Source organism: Thunnus maccoyii, chromosome 9, assembly GCF_910596095.1.
Source record: "Thunnus maccoyii chromosome 9, fThuMac1.1, whole genome shotgun sequence".
NCBI lineage: Eukaryota > Metazoa > Chordata > Actinopteri > Scombriformes > Scombridae > Thunnus > Thunnus maccoyii.
In genome coordinates this window covers 17,409,960-17,431,775 of record NC_056541.1, presented here as the reverse complement: position 1 = coordinate 17,431,775, position 21,816 = coordinate 17,409,960, and the positions used below count along the sequence as shown (strand labels likewise).

The 21,816-nt window shown below is 38.8% G+C and overlaps 1 protein-coding gene across 5 annotated transcripts in view; it reads right to left on the bottom strand.

The window, feature by feature from the left end:
- pdlim5a (PDZ and LIM domain 5a) overlaps positions 1-21,816 on the bottom strand; it is a 73,639-nt gene that overhangs the window by 15,156 nt on the left and 36,667 nt on the right. For 4 of the 5 annotated variants that reach the window (XM_042421088.1, XM_042421086.1, XM_042421087.1 and 1 more), the window contains 4 exons: positions 11,959-11,998; positions 10,729-11,156; positions 5,619-5,791; positions 5,364-5,403 (listed from right to left, as the gene is read on the bottom strand). In XM_042421088.1, coding sequence (XP_042277022.1) covers positions 5,364-5,403; positions 5,619-5,791; positions 10,729-11,156; positions 11,959-11,998 — 681 coding nt within the window. Of the gene's footprint in view, positions 1-293; positions 426-667; positions 743-848; positions 1,011-1,127; positions 4,115-5,363; positions 5,404-5,618; positions 5,792-10,728; positions 11,157-11,958; positions 11,999-21,816 lie in introns of those variants that run through there. The other variant, XM_042421084.1, reaches the window with a different exon arrangement.

The following is a 21,816-nucleotide window of genomic DNA, read 5'->3' as shown; positions in this document are numbered from 1 at the left end:
CTACGATGCTTCTTCTTCTTCCTCAAGCGTAGTGGCGGAACCTGAGTTACTGGAGTGATGAGCAGTGCATCCAATAATGACTGAGATGCTGCCTTCTCAGGAGACCAGCAGGGTTTGCTTTGATCAGTTGTTCTGACCATTCATGACACATTGGGGAAAACAAAGGGGTTTGAGGGGAATTCAATGAAAAGCTGAAAAGAATAGGTTGTTGATGGAGAATATACAGAAAGAGGAAAAGAATTCATACACACACATATAAAACACACACACTACACTGGCATACTTTTATTTACCTTGCCTGAAATGGACTACAGCACTCAGCGTTTATGTTTTGTGTGGGCTGTTTTGGAGCGCTGGGGGTTAGGGGAGGGGGACAGGGTGCGGCTCTGGGCAAGAAGTCCAGAGGACATGACAGGAGCTCTCTCCTGTTTACAAATACACACACACACACATAAACACATACACACACCCATATATCGTAAGATAATGGTAGAAGACAGGAGCAGTGAACAGTGAGTGCTATTAAATGTCTCAATGAAAAATACAAAACAAAAATACAACATCATGTACGTAAGTGCGACAGCTTGGCATTGAATTGGCTTGAATGCAAAGTTAATTTATGTGTAGATCCTGCAATATTTAAGTGAGAATCATCATAACCTTGTACCTGACTGGTTTGGTAGATAACACGTGATGACGTGCTGATATATGAGATACACCACTATTGACTTGGCCTTGGGAACTGAGAGGACAGAGATTGGACAGATACATGTAGTTAAAGCAATTAAATTACCTGTCACTGAAAAGCTTATTTCATGTGCAAAATATATTAAAGCTGTATACAGCACCTGTGTTTAGGTGAAAGGTCAATTTGAGCTTGTGATGCCTTCTGAGACTCAATAGCAGGACTGTTTAATTTATGGTCATCACCATCATGCCTTGTCACATGGTTACTGGACCCAACCTTTTCTGAGTCTGTGCTGTCCTCTAGTGGTAGTAAAGGGGAACTGCTAGACCAAGACAAAAATTGTATTCAGTTAGATTTTTGTCAAAGCCTTTTTTTGGACCTTTTATGTATCTTTGGGTAATTCTGTGAGCTTTCATCAAATATCCCAGTCTCAATGTACCTTTCAGTGGTGCACAGTTGAAAGCTTGGTGGTTCTGTAAAGGCGCCATCTGAAGCAGCTGGACTTTGGACAGGGACAATATCAGAAGATCTCTCTGGTGCTTGGTTTTGAACTAGTGACTGGTTGCTACCAGCTGAGGAATAAAGTCCTACTGTTTCCCCATGTAAAACACTAAAAGCAGGTGAATCAGATGCTAGAGTCTGGGTACAAACAGGACTCGGCTCAAGAAAAGACTGTGGCATGTTGGCTGGCAAAAACACATCAAGTGAAGTGTCATTTGGCCTTTGGGTGTGGGAGGATGATATTTGGGTTTGGCCAGTGTAGGGTAAAGGTGCCAGCATTGGAGCTGATGCATAGTTCATATTAGATGAACATGTTGGTTGCATGTGACAAAACATGTCAACAGAACTTGAATATGACATTGGGATGGCAACTACATGAAAGTGTGTTGTGGATGACACATTGTTCTCCTGATTTTGGGCTTTTAAGACACTGCCAGGATTGGAAAGGAGGACATGGTTGGGTGTTGTGGCATCCTCCTCTGGCCTTTGCTGATTGGCAGATGACATTGCTGACTGTGGCTGTGGTTGGTCAAAATAAACAGATGTCGGCATGGCCTCCACATCATTCACTCCACTAAAGGTTGCGAGTAAAACACCAACTTGGTCAGAGGATTGATGCACTGGAGATCTGTCACTGGCAGATAACAGAGAGCAGAGCATAATACTATTGGGTTGGTGTGTTTTAAAGGAACACTTTAAAGAGAAGTTGGAGTTCATTTTAGTGTAGTTAGTGTGAGTGAAAGTGTGAAAAAGATGCACTTATGTGAAATCAGTGTTATAGCTTGCGAAATCCAAGTGCATCAAATTAATCTTCAGTCTGCAGAATATTATTGTACAGCATTTATATTTTTTTCATAAAAGACTAGAATTTGTCAGTTAGTTCATGTGATTTCATGAAAGGCCTGTTTTATTTAAAAGTGATTACTGTGCTGAGGGACAATCCAAGGTGAAAAGGTGGTGTCACAAGTTCAGTTAGGTTATGATTTATACCTGACCTCCCCACTGTCTGTCTCAGATTCAGTGAGGCAACTAGAGGAGAAAAGAGTGAAGCAACCAAGGTGGTAAGGGAGTAGGAAGAAAGGAAAAAGAGTGAATAAAGAAAGGAGGGACGCCACAAACAGAGAGAAAAGGAGACAAGAAAAAAATGCAATCACTTTATTAGCTACAATATAGAATAATACTTTTTCAAACTCAAAACACAGAGAAGAAATTTCAACCACTAGATTCTCGTCTGTTTTCAAAAGGCAACACTATTTCAATCTATGAAGAAACTACAATCAAAGTTAGCATTATCTGCAGTAAGTAAACATAGGGATGACATACTGTAAATGTGAAGGCACTGGAGGAATATTTTACATAGCAAGGGCCTTAAAATAATACTTTTGCATTACAAGCCATTTATAGCATTTTTACAGTCACTTTGCACACCATCAAACCTCCACAACCTGCTCACTGAAAAGAGCCATCCTTACTTGCGTAATCCTTGTACCATACAAAATGTCTCAAAGCACCAATCTGGGCTGTTACATCCCAGCAGCATAGCATTTAGTTTATATACACATAAACGCTTGACAGGTTGTAATCTCTTCCCATGTTTCGAACGCCAGCCACTGTTTGTAACATACAGGCCAAATTAGTGCCAATGTTAACAGATACAACAGATGTAAACAAACCGTTAAGGCTTTTAAATCTATAAAACACAGTCAAGTTCCTGCATTTAGATGTAGACGGTGTACTCTCAGGTAGACCGATGCTGGATTTACCACTTAAATAATTACTAAATTAGAGCCCTTCTTCCAACACACACATACACACACACACATACTTCATGCTACATGTATATTATAGTGGTACAGAAGGCAACAAGGGTGAAACAACAGTCTAGTGAAGTAGTATATATGTAAAGAATGGGAATAACAGTCTTTTCCATGTGTTGCTTTCTCGGTAGCTGTATGCAGACTTCCAGAACATAATGCATGGCGTTTCTAGTCATAAATCAGAATTTCTGTTTATCATCACCATGTTTCAAAATTAATGTAGACTGAATGATTCATAACGTTTTGTCTGTACAGCTCTCAGCAAGCTGCCTCAGGCTGTTCGTCTTTTCTCATTACCGTGGGAACAGGTCCTTTTTATTGTTTCTATCGCAGCCAGCACTGACATACTGCACATATGTACTACATACTACACACAAGTACAGTCAGTATATGTGCTGCAGTAAAGACTACATGTATTGTAGTGAGTACTGAGAAAGACATTGATGTGGATTTTCAGGTGCATATCTTTCAAGTAGATCCTTTAGGATTTTTTGTTTCTCATCTTTGTTACATTGGAAAATGATGTCACACAAAGCCACACAAGGACTCACCTAATAAAGTATTTATAGTATAAGTAAGTTATTTCCTGTAGGTTTTATGGGCTTCATCCTAATCATAATATTTAATGTTTTGGTGTTAATTAGTATGAAGATACTTCCATGTTTATGAAATCACTGAGAGATTTCAAGTGTACACAGAAAGTAACATACAAATGCACTGTAATCAAACTCAAAATTAATGTATGATGAGTTCAAAGTGGACACACACTGATAAAAGGATATGTATTAACACATTTTTCCACTTCAGTGGGGTGAGCTCAGCATGTATCCAATACTTAATTAAAGGTCTGAATGAGGCGAGTGCAGCGCAGACTCATAAAATAATAGTGAAGGACAAGCCCACACACAGAGAGAGAGAGAAACTCCAGCAGTTCTTTTTCAAGCTCTCATCCCAGTTGTCTTTCCTTTACGTTCCCTTTTCCTATTAGTCTTCAATCTTTTAGCACTTCAACAGTCCAATTCATAAATAACCAGCTACAACAGTCAAATTGATATAGTGTGTGTACATACACAGGTGGACAGACAATCACACACACAGACACAAACACACACAGTCTACTGGACATTGAGGGTGCGAGCAGACACTCCGTGGTGCCAGTCTCTCAGCTCGTTGTACTTAGGGCCAATCACCAACCGAGTGGTGGTCTTGTTCACTCTGCCATCCAGGACACATGAGTAAGAGGAGGGGAAAAGAAGAGAAAAACAAACCAGAAGAGAGAGAAAAGAAGGATTTAGGAGAAGTAGTAGCCCTGCAAACTGCGATGAGACACACTATGAGCCATGCCACAAGGAAAGCTAGATAATACAATAAGAGCTATTACCACACACAAAAAGCTGATGACACACAGGAAATGTTTAGATGCAGTGAAGATGGCCAGTTTTTCTTTTTTTACTGTTATCATGAGAATAGAAAATGACAGAAATCAATAGGGACTAAGGACTATCCAGTAAACAGTACTCTTATCATTTCCTGTGTCAAAAGAGTCTGTCTTTATTATGTCAAAATACCACCCATGAATCATGGCCAATATGGCCTGAAATGATGATTTCACTGAGTCATGAAGTCACACATCAATGCCCACAGTGAGTTAACACGAGTGATCACGGACACATGGTGATCACATGTATTGCCACAAGCCAGCAAGAGAAATGGACAGCCAATGGATCACATCACACTGAGAACAAGGCCACAGTCCAGCCATGATTGTCAGCAACACAATCACAGGTTATACAACATGCAGCACTGCAACTACCAAATGCACAAACAACCACGAGGAGCACACCAACCATCACATCTATCCACACTCGGATTGGTAAGCAGAGATGGAAACACTTTCAGCTGCTGACATAACAGTATTTAAAATCAACATTCAATCTGAGAGGGCAATTTAATCGGAAGTACTTTTTTAACTTTTGGAGCTGCAAAGAATGGACATTCTGTACAGTACAGAGGTCTGGCTTTTGATTTAATGGCACAAATGCGATCTTTTCTCTGCTGTCTAGACAGGAAGAGCCCACACAGCATCAATACAATTCTTCCCTTACGCAGCAATAATGATCACATCTGTGCCACAGAGATTTAGAGTGAGATTTTTTGTTGCTGGGTAAGTGTAGCTTTTATGTGTTAGAGGCAGCTAATCAAATTGGTTAAATGAAATAACATTATGAAATCTATTGGAATGATACATACATTCACTGGAATATGTATTGTTATTCCACCAAATGCGACAGACAACATCAACCGATGATAGGATGACAGGATATCAAGGTTTATCACAACCATTGCCATGCACTTACTTTGTCTTCTTGGCTGTGTCAGCGTCCTCATCTTGAGCTACTGTACATGGGACAGAAAAGAAACATTCATAAGTGTATTTTGACAACACCATGGCCTGTAACTTTTATAATTTGTCTTAATTTGAACTTTACTGAGCTTTTGATCTAGACAGAAGTGATACCATCAGCACTATAGTTCAGGTATGTGTGTATGCCATATGTATTGAACAACTAACAGTGCAGTAACAACAGCCTGTGTATCTGATGGTAACATACCATTCTCGGTGCCAGTGATCTGCGCCAGAATTTTAAAGGATCTGGACTGGGTGGTCCCGGTGCGTGGGCGCCAGTCCTCTGTGTCCTCCATTATGCGTTTCCTGCTGGCATCAGCATGGGTGGGCACATGGTAAAAATGAATGTCTGTGTCCACAACGTGTTTCCTGGGAGCTCTGAGGAAGGGCAGAGTTGAACAGAATACATAATATAAGCAGATTTTCTATTAATTTTACATTTCTCTGTCATGTTACATAACCAATATATAAAGAAGTAAAGATGTATTTCCTATGTCTTCTGTGATGATATTATAAGATACTTAAAGAGAAACTTCAGTATTTTTTCAACGTCGACTCTATTTTTGTGTCTAAGTGACTGGCTGAATATTTAGCTGTTTTCGACAACCCAACTCTCGCAACATTTCAGAATGACACTTCTTCTTGAGCCAGACTTGGTTCTACACAGTAACAAACAGACTGGATCAAGTGATAGAAAAAGAAAAACGTTTTATTTCTCTGTGTGGTCTTTTCCATTATGTTGTTTAATCTGAGCCTGTCAGTGGCAAAAACAAGCACTTTTAGTGGACGTACATTGACAGGTGCAATTGCCCTAAAGGATTACATTACAACCTATTTCACAGCTGCTGACTGCTCTCGCTCTATACTGGACCAATTTCAAAAATTGTTGACCCCATTAGTCACTTAGACACAAAAAGATGGGAAAGCTGGGTCCAGGCTGAAAAATATTGACCTTTCCCTTCAGGTGAAATTCTGCAGGAACCTATAAAACACTTTATAATATTCAACCTACTACTATAATTCCATCAGTATGATGTGAGGCAAAGACATGTTTTAGTTTTTTTTAGGAGGTTACTTTCATTATGGCATTTTAAATTGATGAAAGAAATTTGTTAACACACAGTTAGTTAGAGGAATGACAATAAACTGCTGATGTTTATATTGCAGGTTGCATGAGATGGCATGATGCACACCTCACAACTAACTAACCACAATATGTTCTTATTAGACAAGGAAAATCACACCACACTTTGTTAAATGTGTTTACTGCCTAGTTTTGAACCAGTCTGATACCTTGGTGGAAGGGGTTTTCTTGAAAACCAGTGACAGAGAAAAACAGAGGAGAAAGAAAAAACAGAAATATACTAAATAAAGGCACATAAAAAGACAACAAACACATACACAACAGTTATATAGACACAATGGAATTATGTGAAAAGACTTACTTCAAAATACTGTGAGGTCCACTAGAAGGTAGGTAAAGTAGAAGAAGACAATCAAGAAATAGAAGTATTGAGAATTAATCAGATAATTAAGAATGAATCAAAGTGAATGTTAAAAAGAGAAGAGAGTAGAAAACATGAATCTATGGACCATAACTGCCGATGCATGCACAACACAGAGCCAAAACATCTATGGAGACATTTGTTCACATCAAGATGAGGAAAAGTGAACTCTTAAATTAAGTCAGTTTTATTTTCAACCACATGGTGGTGCTGCTGAATTGTCTATTGTTCCACTGTTAGTCATTATTTGGACAGTTTGGAAAGTATTGAGATTTTTTAAAATTGTTTTCTATTCAACTGGTGTTCAAAAACATTGCTTGGTGAATTTGCAGTATAATCATAATTTCAAAAGATGTGTGTTTATGTAGGATCTGTCTATGGACTGTGTGTGTGTGTGTGTGTGTGTGTGTGTGCACTCTTCCTTGGCAACAGGGTGCTGACAGGCCCCTTACTAATTGACTGTCAATAAATCAACTCCTAGGACAAATACACACACATATACACACACAGGGGTATTGGAGATTTTTGAGGCGCTGCTGTCAATAAATCACCTATAAATACACACACCCACCAACACACTCACCTAGCACATTGAATAGACTGATTTATGAGTGTCTCTCAACACATTCTTGTCACAGCAGCAGCCGTGTGGGTGTGCGAATGTTGACAGCTCTGTGCAAGCCTGGTCCCACACTTACAGTTATACTGGAAGTGTCTGACAATATAGCGTGTGTATGTGTGTGTGTGTGTGTGTGTGTGTGTGTGTGCGCGCGCCACTTGTCTGACAATATTTGTGATTTACAGTTGAGGTAAAAATATGCTGCAGCCTTGGCATATTTATCACATACAAAGGGTTTGATTGATTTGAATTAGCTGCGTGCATGTGTGCAGTTTTTGCATAATATAAATTGATGAAATGAAACGAAATTAAGCAAATCAAACTATAAAACATCATCAGGAATAATGTTCTGCAGTAAACTAATAAGCAAATGCATGCAGTTGTCACGATACAGTTGGCACACACAAAGAGAGGCAGAAGGTTAAAAAGGAAGGGATGCAGTCAGAACCAGACATGCTTCAGAGACTAACTTTGTGACTTGACGATGTGCTGCAGTCTGCAAAGCAGAGAGACACAGTTTGAAAGGAAAAGAGAAAAACAGAGAACACTGACATACACATGTCCAAATTCTTGCCATTTTACAGTATCATTATCCAAAACTGTAAAATAAATATTCCCTCTGAAACGAAGCATACCACACAGCTCATCTACAGCATGAAAACAACATGCAAGGACAGACACACATGCTGCCTTATACTGTCCGCAATGGAATAAATCAAATGGATTCGCTAATACTGGAAGAAAAAAAACTGCTGCTTTTTCTACAAAGAAGTCAGGGGAAAAATGTGAATTTGAGTAATTCTCAAATATTACATATTTCATGAAAAGTGCTTTCCCAAAAAGAGTCAGTCCATAATTCATGAATGCCTACACAACATTATACCTGCAACTGTATATTGATCATCAGTGAGAGCATATGCTGATCTCTACTGTTGAACTGATAACTATAAAATACAAAATAAATGTACTATAATAACTTCATCATGCACACATACTCAATATTAATGAACTACAAGTATTAAATAGTGTCAAGCTAACAGGCTCTCATCTTATGGTCCAGTCTGGTCCACAGTGTACTGACTAGTGTAACATGATTTTGCCTGCATGATCTACCACAAAGTCAGTAAAAACTTACCACTCCTACAGTAATTGTCTATACACTCAGATGAACATTCACAAGGAAATGTCAACTTGAAGGAAGCAAGTCAAAACTATACAAATACAGACAGATCAAGACCCTGTTTCAATAAAATAGTGTACTCTATTAAATGTAATCTGTGATACATGGGGAAGACTATGTACCCAACTGAATTGCAGCTAGTGTGCCTGTGCGTGTGTGCACGGCTGCATGTTGTAAGATTATATTGTGCAGATCAGATTCTCACAGAAAGAGAAACCAACAAACCTTTTGTCAGTGTATCGCCAAGAGAAAAGAGCATAGATAGCATCAACATGAAATAAATGGAGAGATTCTGAGTAAGAAAAGGAGCATATTCAATCCATCTGACTGAATAAGTGAATGAAAAAAATGCTTGTGTCTTAGTCCGTGAGGAGAGAGAGACTATTTGTAAAGCTGCATGGATTCAGAGCTGAAACCCTTACTGACTGACGCATTTGCTACTAGAGCAAAGAGAATGCCACACAGCTTGAGTTACCAACACAGACTATATATACTCAGCTTAGTCATAGCATCATGGCATAGTTATACTCACTATGCCTCTGGACACAGAAGAGTTGGGGTTAAGACAGAAACAGAGGGAGGGGAAGGGGGGGGACAGATGATGGTGGGAATTATGTTGAGAAAGATAGGAGCAGACAGCTTGGGTGTAAAGCATGACAGGGGAAAAGTTAAACATGATGAATTAACATATACCGTATATTGACGGAAAAGAAAGAAGAAAGAAGAGGCAGAGAGGGTAAATGTAGTAGATGAGGGTTTTGACCCTCTTCAAATGTTAAGGACACGTTAATGCTGATGACGACTGTTGAACCTCCATATAGAATATAGTGGAGAGGTCCACTTTCACTTACAGTAGCGCCGCGGAGACATACTTTTTTTTACATAATATCATCAATGATTCATGAAACATGAAAGCAAAGAGATAAGAAAGATGCTGTCAAAGCTTCACTATTTTACTTTCATTTTGCATATTTGTAGTGGTTTCTAATTCTATATCCATTCCAAGATTTAACATAAACTGTATGTTTATGTTAAATACTTTGACCCATTATTTTAACAGGACAAAAAAATCCATAATTTCTCATGTTTTCCATCACATGATTAAATTTCCCTTTAACAGAATTTCCCTTCCGGAGTTCCTACAATAAGCAGATGGTACAATAATATATTCCAACTTGCTTACATATCAGTCTTTCCAGACTAGTAGCTTGAGTTCTCTGACATGACACAGTACACAAATAACCAAGAGTATTTCTGTTTGGCTGCATAATTTTTCTTAATGGAAAGTTTACTAAACTCAGACTGTCACTTTTTAATGCTACAATAAACAACAGTAGCAAACAGAGGCATCCTAATTAGCTTTTTCCTGCTAACTCCAGCAAGTATCTCAATACTGTGTGTGCGGTACAGCAAACATTTCCTATGTTTCTTCTTCTATAAACACCAACACACATTTGATTCTGATTTAATGAGAGGAACTTTGAAAATCATTGCCAACATTTTAAGATTCCAAGACAGAGTCTAGCATGCGTGGTCAGGGCACTGCAGGGAATAAACAATTTTCAGTAAGGAACATAAACTTTTCAAACTACCAACTAAGTAAATCATGACAGAAATAGACTTTCTTGTAAACTGTATACTTGTCTAACTTAAACAGAAAAGTGGATACTGATGTAGTTAATTTAAACTTTCTTCATCTCTTTTTAATTTTCTTTCTTTGTTTTTTTTTTTTACAAAAGTTAACAAACACCATCTAACAAATGGTAGGCTACTGTGCCTACTGGTATTTCATAATGCCTTTTTGTACTAAAATTGTATGAATCTGTGATGGATGTATCAACAGACAGCCAGCAGACACATTAACAGATATTCCCAAAAGTAGCAGCAAGAAATAGGACACATCAATAAGCTCCAATTTCACACCTTAAATAGAACCAAGACAGGGAAAGTTGGAGACAGTGTAAGTACCAAGAATTGATTTATTTGATTGGCTAGCGAGACCGCCACTCACCCATTAAACTGCATTGGCAAGGCTCCACCCTGACTCTCCAATAGGCCCCGCCTCTGCCCCATGGCCACCTCACACGCATTCTCAGTGGAGTAGAGGTTGATTGGTGTGTTATACACTGAAGGCTGAGGCGGAACGAGGACAGGGGGGGACGAGGAGGAGGAGGAAGAGGATGGGTAAGAGACAGGAGGTGGAGGTGGAGGAGGAATGGTGTGGGAGGAGGCAGGGGTGAAGGCAGAGGATGGGGATGGGATAAAGGCAGCAAAAGGGGACTGTGAAGAAGGGTATTCGCTCTCTGATCCGCAGCCCCCGAAAGGTCTGGGGGCCTTGTTGTAAGGGATGGTGGAAGGGCCAGAGGAGTGAGGATGGGGATGGGGTGGAGGAGGGGGATGGGTGATGGCCACTGGTTTTATGATGTCTGATCTGTCAACCTACCGGTGTGAGGGAAGAGCATGCAAATACACACAAAAAACATCACAGCACAGCACACACTATACTGATGCCTCTTACATATATAATTTATGGGTTCAAAAATGGTTTTGTCCTATAGACTTTATATGCAGGTCATAGGTCCGCCGTATATCAAAGTTTGATCAATTAGTTTCGTGCATTTCAATGTGTTCTGGGAATAGAGAAGCATCAGTATGATTAACTGTCATTTACTATAACAAAAATATGAAGATAGTTCATGCAACAAAAATGTATGTATGGCATCGTTTCAGAAGGATGTGATCACTCAAGAAAATAATCAAACACTTACAGCATGGAACCCCAGGAGAACAGTTTTTTTAATGCTGTCATAATGAATCAGTCACTAATAGAATCATTTTTGCAATGATGAGGATGAATAACTATGCAGGTGATAATTTACAATGAGATCAGATTGCCAAAAACAGTATTTGGCAAAAAAAACACCTTCTTTCCTGCATTCAAGACCCAATAAAAAACAAATGATAAACAGCCTCTGTAGACCATTTGTGTTAGGTAGCAAACTCCCAAATTTGGCACCAAAAGCTACATCCAAATGTAAAATTGTTTTTCATATTCAAAGTATGCAGTTCCAAGAAAATATATGTTCAAATTAATTCAGTCAGAATCTCAATTTTCACCTGGCCTAAGTAAAATATAATATATTATGATTTTCTTGTGTTCAAAAATAAATAATAAATAAACACTATGTCCACAAGTGTAAAGAAAAGCAATTCTATTATTTCAGGGACTCTGTTACGTTACCTTTGGTGCCACAGGAGGAGGTTTGGGAACACTGGAGGCCCTGAAAAAAAGTGGGAGACACAGGCCATTATTTAAGATTGCACAACCCCAAGACTTCACTGTCAATGTGATATTTCATTTGAAGAATGTCTGTTTTAGATATCTGTATATGTATTCTTATTATAGTCTTAAATTTCTGTCAGCCAACACCATGTTTGCAAAATTGCACAAGCTTTTCAAAAATGTTCTGTTATTTATGGAGCCACTCACAACTGCTAAGACTATACTGTAAAATTTTCAGATCTTATTGAGGTTTAGACAAAATGTGGTTATGGTGAATTATGACTAAACCTGAGCTCTCAGCAAAGAGACCAACATGCAGAGATTTCTGTCATCAGCTATGAGAGAATCCAAAAAGTCTCAATGTTTCTGCGTGTCAGACTATGAAACATGAGTTGCTGGAGCTGAAAAGTTTGGTCTCTCTTAATGTTTGTGTGCTTTTGGCGGCAGCTGTTTTTAGTCCATAAAGGCCTGTATCAATCTGATACTCTTGGGTTTTGATACTCTTGATGCCTCTTGGGGCAATGTTCTCCCCTAAAGGTCATCTGAGGAACATGCCTATAATCATCCACACTGTTAAATTTACTCAGAAGTCATAGCTTCACGCGTCATCGTAATATTAATTTTACTGAGATCATTTCATCTCTGTTTACACTGATGCATTCTGTTCTTGGTTGACCTGCCTGGCTTAAGATGATATTTAGGCAATAGGACAGCACGTTCTTGACATAAAAGTAAATTGGATCAGGTTTTAATTAGCTTACAGTTAAGGATTAGTGGATTTGTTTGTTATTTAGTAAGAATATTTAAAAGTTACAGTAACACACATGGAACAAATTAATATAGCTTAAACAGTTGTTCAGTGCATCACAACTTCATTGAACATGATAAAGAGGAAAAAATATGTAAATTAAAGGTTATGTAAACTGAGGAGTAACTGAAGACATGAATGTCAGCAGCCCTGCATTCCTATCAGAACAGCCCTTCTAGACACTTCCTCAGGGACGTTCATGTCCTTCACCTCTGTAAATTTGAACTGACAGCCTTGCAGTAGCTAGAAACACATCAGTCTGCAGATACAGCCACTCATACGCCTGGCCTCCTGCTCTCTGACTCTTGTGCCCCGGCTAGCTTTAGTGTGCCAACAGTGCCCTCATATTGCCGTCGTGTTTATTCCTCATGAGATGAGAGAGTCTTAGATGATATTAACACCAGAAGCAAAAGGACATAAAGGCCATAAAAAAAAATATTCCCCTGAACTGCCACGGTAGCTGTTCTGGGAAACAGCCTCAATCCTATTTTGAGCAGTCACATGACAACTTTCTTCATACTTGAGGATTTTGGCTGTAACATTTTGAGAGAAGGTGCTTGGTGTACTTCCCATATCTAAGGAAGAGAGCAAGCAAAGTTTAAAGAAGAATGAAGAGGGGAGTAGGAGAATGATGAATACGTATTAGCTAAATCTGCTCTGAAGTGAACCTCCCAGTCTGTGTATTATAAAGAAAAAGGTTTACCAATCAAATACTATGCCTTATTGTTAGAACCCTGATTGTGGCTATGGATTGACAATCGTAGTAAAGAAGGTGGAACTGCCATGCCCCAGTAGCCTACTGGTTGATGCCACAAAACCGCAACATCCACGTCCAAGATTAGCACCTTTGTTGCGTGACGTTCCCCACTTCCTGTCATCCCTCAACCGTGGCCATTTAATAAGGCATACAATGTTTATAAAATGCATAATAAAAAAAGGAAGTTGGGATTTGTAGGCTGCCTTAACAGAAAATCTCTACTGAACTCAGTATATATTTTAAATACATCATCTGTGTGCTGTAACCTCTATTACACTGCAGCTATAATGGGAAACACCAACATGGAAATGTGTTGGGGTCATTTGGTAAGAGGGAGAAAACTCTAGAGATTTGCATCATAAAAGGTCATTTTAGGCTTTCACACAATCAGCCTACTGTTTTATTAAGATGTTTTTGGTGTTCCTGGGACCTCGCCAGAGCCTATGTTACTCATAACTATCTTCAATAGGTTATCTGTCAGTATCAATGGAGCCTTAGAGAAAGTTGTGCGGTCTGTGCTGCATTGGTTGCATACTGTACACATTAAAACAGCAGTAACTAAACCAAAACATAAAAACATGTCACTAGAGTTTGAGCCTCTGTGTTGGGTGCTGACATTCCCTATGGCAAGACAACAGGACCTCGCACCTTGTATCAGCCGCAGGAATGTTTCTCCATAACTCAAATGTGTGAGGGTCAGAGAGTTAAGTGGATGCAAAACAGACAGTGTCAATGTGACAGTGACAAACACGACATTTCATATGATTACCTCCTGGACACCAAATGGAGACCTTCACCAGGCTGTACATGTATGTGCCTCTCCTCTGTGTGGAGACCCACCAAGATCTAATTTGATTCACAGTTTAAAAGCAGCTGCTATAAAACATGCCTCTGTTCCCTGTGTGTTCCATATTAACTGTCAGACTCTATGTGACCGCGTTTCCTTTACTCTGTTTCATGTTAATGGAAGTTTTATATAATATCACAGAGAAATAGGTCTGTTCGTGAGTCTGTGTTTCCGCAGCAATTCTTTGTGGTTACAGCTATTTTGGTTTTGCTTTGAGAACATGCTGTGGTAACGGTGGCAGTGCTTAAACATATTTCCATATTTTGTTAAATATAGAAATAATTTAGGGTAATATTTGTTCTACTTCTACAAGTCTTTGAAGACTGGTCACCAGTGTTTGCGTGTGTATAATCATTTTAAACATATTTTCTTAGTTCTCTCCATTTGATTTTTGGTGATTTCGTGATTGATTATTTTTTGGAGATAGAAAGCTGTTATGTAACACTGATAGCGTGCAACATGTTTTCATGAGCTGTTCCATTTTCACCGTGTTGTTTCCACTCTCCAACATTTTTCTCTTTTGGAATTTACAGGCAATGGACAAAACAACAGGGCACTTTACAAAACATTACAATCCAGTACAACAGCCCCACAATAACATATGTTAATATTTGAGCCCATTTTGTGTGGTGTTATATCAAATTGATTTTTTTTTATGAGGTGTTCCTGTTATTATGTCCAAGCCCCGTGTTCTCTACCATTCACTGAGCCTAAAAAAAAAAGATTTTTATCTACATCTCCTCAAATGGTGTTTATTATTATTATATAACATTACACAATAATATGTGCATTGTTGCAGTTAAGTGAACAAGAACAAAACTGTTCTATAAACTGTATGATTTTCTTGGCATATCTTCTTTCCAACTACATTTTCTGTTTTAATGTGTCCTCATATATTATTTTTATGTTGCTTTGAATATCTTAACAGTTTTTCATACAGTCTACAACTATATGTACTAAATTGATTTGTCAGAATAAGGAGAATGCCATCTCTTCTTCATCTCCTCTCAAATCACCCGTGGTCCTGCGGCTGTTCTGTCTTCTTAGCTGTGCATTTGTGTTTAATCTCTCTGGTCTATTCTTACTCCAGTGAGCTCATTGACCGATGTTTCCAGGGCTGTGCCCTGACATGCCATCAACTACACCAGCAAGCACCCAGCCATACTGAATCAATAAGAGATTGTTCCTTGCATGTGTGGGGTATGTGTGGTATTATGTCTTAATAGGGGTGGTCACGTAGCTGGAGTGGTTTAATGGAGGTGGCACTGACTGGTTGCCAACACCAACAGAAGCCAAACACTCACTCTATGCTACACAAACACAAATATAGGCACAAATACACAAACAGGCACGCACACATTCACGCCATACATGTCTGAAGGAATTTACAAGTGGAAGTGATTCTGTCACATGGTGCCTTCATGTGTTTGACCCCTCATAAAGTGAGTATGTCAGACAGTCTTTGTATATTTACTGAAACACAAAAACTACCCACATGGGTGTAACTTGAAAAATAATACACAGATAAACCCACACACACTGCATACATGCATACATATAGCTCCTTGCAAATATATATGTTTATCTGCCTTATTTACAAAACTACACACCCATACACACATCATTGTATTTCAGCGTAAACCAGGTCCTTAACAAAGTGTGCTGCCATTCGGATGACAGAATTATTTAAAGTAATAAATGGACAAAGGCCAGTTGACATGCACAAACACCCAGACAAGTATATACACATACACACACAGTGATATATTGTGCAGGGTGGAGTGACAGTGATTTCAGGCATGACAGGTTGGCCCAGGAAATGTTACTGGGGTAGTGCAATAACATAGACTACAAAGATCAGTTTATGCATTTTATAGCACCTGCAAATGAATGCATACACACATGCAGACACACAGTATGTGTGCACCAAAGTTTATTTTTAGATGAATTGCACCTTGGATATTTCCAAATATTTTTCTCATATGTCTCAAAAACTTTATCAGCCCAGTTAAAGATGGTTCAGTTTCCTTCACCAGAGCTATATTCTAGTCCTGTTTCCCTCAAATTCAGTCTGTTTTTTATAAGGTGTGATCTTATCATAGATTTGCACCTAATTTCTCTTGGTGAGACATTTCTTGGCAGCTCTAACATGTTTTTGTAGTAACTTTTGCATCTCTGTCAAGGACCGAAGGAAATGTCTGAACACTTCAGCCCTAAATCAGCCCAGTGTTTGAAAAATCAAGTGTTTTTCATATTTGACATGTTTTAAATCATTTTAATTCACCATTTTCCATTCTGACTTATCGCTCTTGTTTTTCCCTTCCTTCCCTTTAACTTTGTTTGGTAGCACACAATAGCATCATGGGAAACATTTGGTAAGAATCTCACACCGTGACTAAATTTTGATAACATTATATTTGTATGTCTGTGCATCCATGTATGCGAGTGTGTGTCAATGACACACACTTTGATAAGATCAAACCTGTCTTTCTTTCTCATGGGATGCAGAAACAGATTCAACTATGAAACACATGAGTCAAACAGAGGGAGATGCTTCCCTCTCTTATGCTGTAAATCATGAACTGTCACACTTTAGTAGTTTATGTACAAGCACAACTGCGCCCCAGAGCCATTAACTTAAAATATGGCTCTGGCTCTGGTTTTTCAGTCTAACTAAAAAAAAAAACATTTTGCATTTGACTGTTGTTTTTGTTACTTTTTCTATTCTTAATTCTCTTTCTCCTTTTTATTCCCTCTCTGCACCTTTCCATTCTTCTCTATTCTGTTTTAATGATATGCTCTCTTCCTCTTACTTACTCATTCTTGCCTTTCATGCCCTCTTATTCTCTTTCCCTGGAATGAGGTCAGCCTTTTTTAAACAAAAGTGATAATGATTATTACAACAAAGCCCTCTAAAATGTATGCAGTCGTCATTCCTGAAGGTGGGACACATGCTCTGAGCCCTTCTCTATTTATTTCCCTTTCTGTGCCTTATTAGGAAAAAAGGGAAAAGAGTGGGCTGGTTTGGTTTCAGGGGTTTTTAGTTTTACCTTAAACTGAAGCAGACAGACCAACGTGACCAGGAGAGGATGCCAGGGCACCAAGTAAGAACAGAGTGACTGGCAGAATTATTGCCATGTGTGGTTCGGCGTTTGGGTGTCTAAAGTAAGTGAGGTTACGTGTTTGTGTGTGTGTGTACGTGTGTTTGTAATGGTGGTGGTGGTGGTGGTTTGGGGTTAAGGAGAGGAAGAGGGACTCAGTGTAAGTAAGATGTTTTTATGGGTACATACTCAAAGAGAGAAAGAAAGATGAAGAGTGAATGTAGACAATAACTCCTGATTTCACCAGCTGGTGTAACATTTCTTTGCTGGAGTCACTAAATACAAAACAGCTGTATTATTTCTGTGCTATTTCAAGGCCAATGTGTGAGTTTATCTAGAAATGGCCTTTAAATAGACCTAGAAGCTGAGTCTGGCTGTCTTTATCAGGCCTCACATTAGGCAAGACCATAGCAGACAGGGGTCACCTACAGAGCACATACTGTGGCAAGTACCGTAAGTTTGTGTATTTAGTGTGTGAGTTCCATGATATGTGTATCTGTGTGTGTGGGTGTGATCCTCCCTTTTCCTTATCCACTACCTCCCATTGCTATCTCCACAGAGGCCTCGACAGGCCTTTCAGCTGAGTATGACATCACATGAGATCCTGAAAGAAGCTGTGACACTGACCAGACCAAAGGAAAAAAAAAGTTAAAACTGCAGTGGTTCTACTACAAAAACATTACTCAGTAAAATAAACTCTGAGGAAATTTGCCATTTGTTTGAACAGCGACAGTTTAAGAATGAAGAAAAACTGAAGAAAAATTTCCATTGTTGAATTTCAACAATTGCTCCTCTATCAGTTTGCCCACTAATACATTTTCTCATCCACGGGAAGCAACACATCATGTAGCCCATGTTAGCAATTCAGTATTATGTTACACATTTGGTGTTATGTTCATGCTTCTTTATCCCTTGCTATAGATCAATATGTCTAGACAAAGAGCCTGAGGCTACAAATCCACTGTAGTAGTCCTCACCGTAAAAAAGGATCTCATATTAGCTGCTAGGGCTGGGCAATACTGATATTATATCGATATCATGATATGAGACTAGATGTCATCTTAGATTTTGGATATCATAATATTGTTATATGGCATAAGTGTTGTCTTTTCCTGTTTTAAAAGCCTCATCATGGTAAAGTGATGAAATTTTCTGAATTTACCAGACTATTCTAGCTGTTCTATTATTTGCCTTTACCCATTTCGCCATTATATCCACATTACTGATGATTACCTATCAAAAATCTCATTGTGTATATATTTTGTGAAAGCAATAATTGTCATCTCTACAATATTGTTGCAATATCGATAGAGGTATTTGGTCAAAACTTTTGTGATATTTGATTTTTGTCCATATAGCCCCTCCCTATAGCCACCTGTTTTTTGTTAAACTAATAGAAAACAAAAGGTTTGCACAGAATCAATACAGACCTGACATGACCCAGAATCCATCTGTTTCACATTCAGGTCAATATGTCTTACTACATGGTTGGTTGTAAGCTAGCTTGTAGATATGACACATTTTTATTTCTTTCTTTTGGTTGAAACTATAAAAATATATGAATGTAATCAAGAGATTTTGATTAATCACAATAAAGTTCTCTGTTTAATTGTGAGTTAACGCAGAATAAGCCATTGAACTGTCGGAAAATGCCCAAACATGCAATATTGAAACCATGTTTTCTGTGGTTACATAGCAACAAACAAGCACATTTTATAGTAGTTTCTAACAAAAACACGCAGCAGTGGGCTAGTGCCCTAAGGAGTCTTAAAAGTAGACCATGAGAGGAAACAGACACATTATGTTCAACCCCACCATGGCAGGAGAAAGGAGGCAATGTCTCCAACAGCCTGCAGTTCAACAGTACTGCATCTATAGCCCAGAGGAGCGCAGGACCAGGTGGAAGTAGTACATCTATTACTTCACAGCAACAACCAACTACAGCCCAGCAAATCTATCTTGACTAAATAAAAGTAATAAAACAAAAGAACTGGATGAAAATGGAATACGTGCGAAAATAGAAATGTAAGCTAGAACACACTGCTGCTACTATATACATATTTTAGTAAATTTGGATGATGGGAACATGAAATCTGTTAAACTGCAAATAAAAAGGGCGTAAAAGAAACATTTTGAGACAAAATGTAAAATCTTAGACACTGTATGAATTTACGACATCAAAGAAGAAGAGTTACTGCTGTAACATATACATCTAATGGCACACCAAACTTCATATTTATATGAAATTTAGGGTAATAAAACAGATGCACAGTCTAGGTAGTGTCTTTTACAGCTCATAATTCTTCTTAGATGTTTTCCAAAGATCATAAAAGTAATTTTATGTAACATTGCATTCATGCAAATATATGTATGTATATATATCTTTTAAAGGCACAGAGGACAGATGTTTTCTTTTTACGTGAAACAGTAATGTAACTGTCTAGTTACTAATGTTAGGGTCTATAGGAGTAATTTAGTTGACTGTGCTTTCGTCCTCAGTCTAATGGCAGTCCTGTCTCTGCAGGGCAGTAAAACAGTAGATGGAAGGACTGGATTCCTCTGTTGTCTTTTGAAATCTAATTTAAACTTTTATAGCTTTGTTTCACAGCAGACTGGCAAAGAAGTAAAAACTGTACATATAAACAGAGAAGTTCACATGGAGGCACAAAGAAAGACAAACAGAGACAGGGTTGACACCATCGCACGTAGGCATTTGGTGACACACACAAAACACAAATACCCATGTATTTTTTTCTTCCAACGGACCCTGGCATGTTTAAAGCTTTTTAAACTCATTGTTAATGACTCTTGACCTGAAAACAGCCAAGAATCATACATCTGCACTCACTTCATGGCAACTCCCACACTAAACATTGCCATCATCGTTTAAAAGATTTAAAGTGTAATTGAATAAATTAATGACTCCATGTGCTGTCATTGGATTTTAGCCAGCCTGTTTGTGAAAGACTTACAAGACAGTTCTATGCTGCAATCACACATACAGTATAGAAAGAAACGCAGAAAAGTAAGCTGTCTTTCCTACTGGAGATGATTGAGAAATACACTATGACAAGCTTGACTCAAACCATACACCATGAGGAGCAGAGAAACACTAGACAGCTCCCCAGAGCACATCTGGGTTTATCAAGGTCGTGTGAGTGCTGTCGAAAGTACATCCCAAACTATGTTTCTTGGAATTACGCAACGAAGGTTAAGCCTGGACAGTCCCAAAACTACCAAAGCATCGGTATGATTTCATAAGACTCAGATGAAGATTGCACTGTTTCAAGTGTGGGTCCTGGGCAGAAGAAGTTTAGGAATCCCTGCCTTAAAGGCAAACTCTGTACATGCTGGGGCTCTCTGAGGGGAAGCAGTGGTATGGGGGGCCCAAACTGGATGAGGACATCCACATGATTCAAGGGGGCCCCAAATGGGATGAATTAAACCAGAAACTCCTTTAGAGCCTTTAGAGCTGCGGTTTTGTAGGATCTATCCAGCATTAAACTCTGGTCTCAAATTGCTTACTACATCAACACTACTATGTGTACTGAGCAGAAGAATAAACAGTGGAATAATGAAGAGCACAACACTGCCTAAAATGTATATTTAATGTGAGTAAGAGAGAGAGAAAGTCAGTTTAGGGCTGTCTACTTAACACTTCCTTTTTTTCTCTCAGTTAACAGTTATTTTAAGGCACCAAAAACAGAAACACCACAGTGCATCACACAGAAGAAAGAAAGACAGGCTAAAGAGACAGCACACCCACTGGGTCCAGCACTCTGTGCTGAGACAGCCTGCCCATCAAAATGATACACAGCTGGACATGGAAGTGTTTTCCATATTCAACATCTGGCCTTAAGTCTGTTGAGAGGGTTATGGATATCAGTATGCATCAGTATCACTCACAGAGAGATTCACTCACAGAGATGCACAATTTACTGGCTTGTTTTTGATTTTCCTTCCGTATTTTTTCCATCTTATTTGGGATTCTCCATTCGGTGTCCAACTTTCTGTTTATATTTACCTGGACCCATTCTTGCTTTCTCTCTCTCTGGCTCTTTCCCCAACTCTCACAAACACACCGTGCTCCAGTTGTTCTCTGAGTGACACTGAGAGTCACATGCCTTATAAAGTAATACAACAGTGATATGGCAGTGATTGTAAAGTAATCCTGGCTCTGATATTGAGCAAATACCTGAAGATACGGAATTCCATCAACTTCTTTTTTCCACTATAAAATCATAGCATTTTCAACAGATGAGCTTAGAGAGCGGAACGATGGAAAGAGATGAGGGAGGGATGA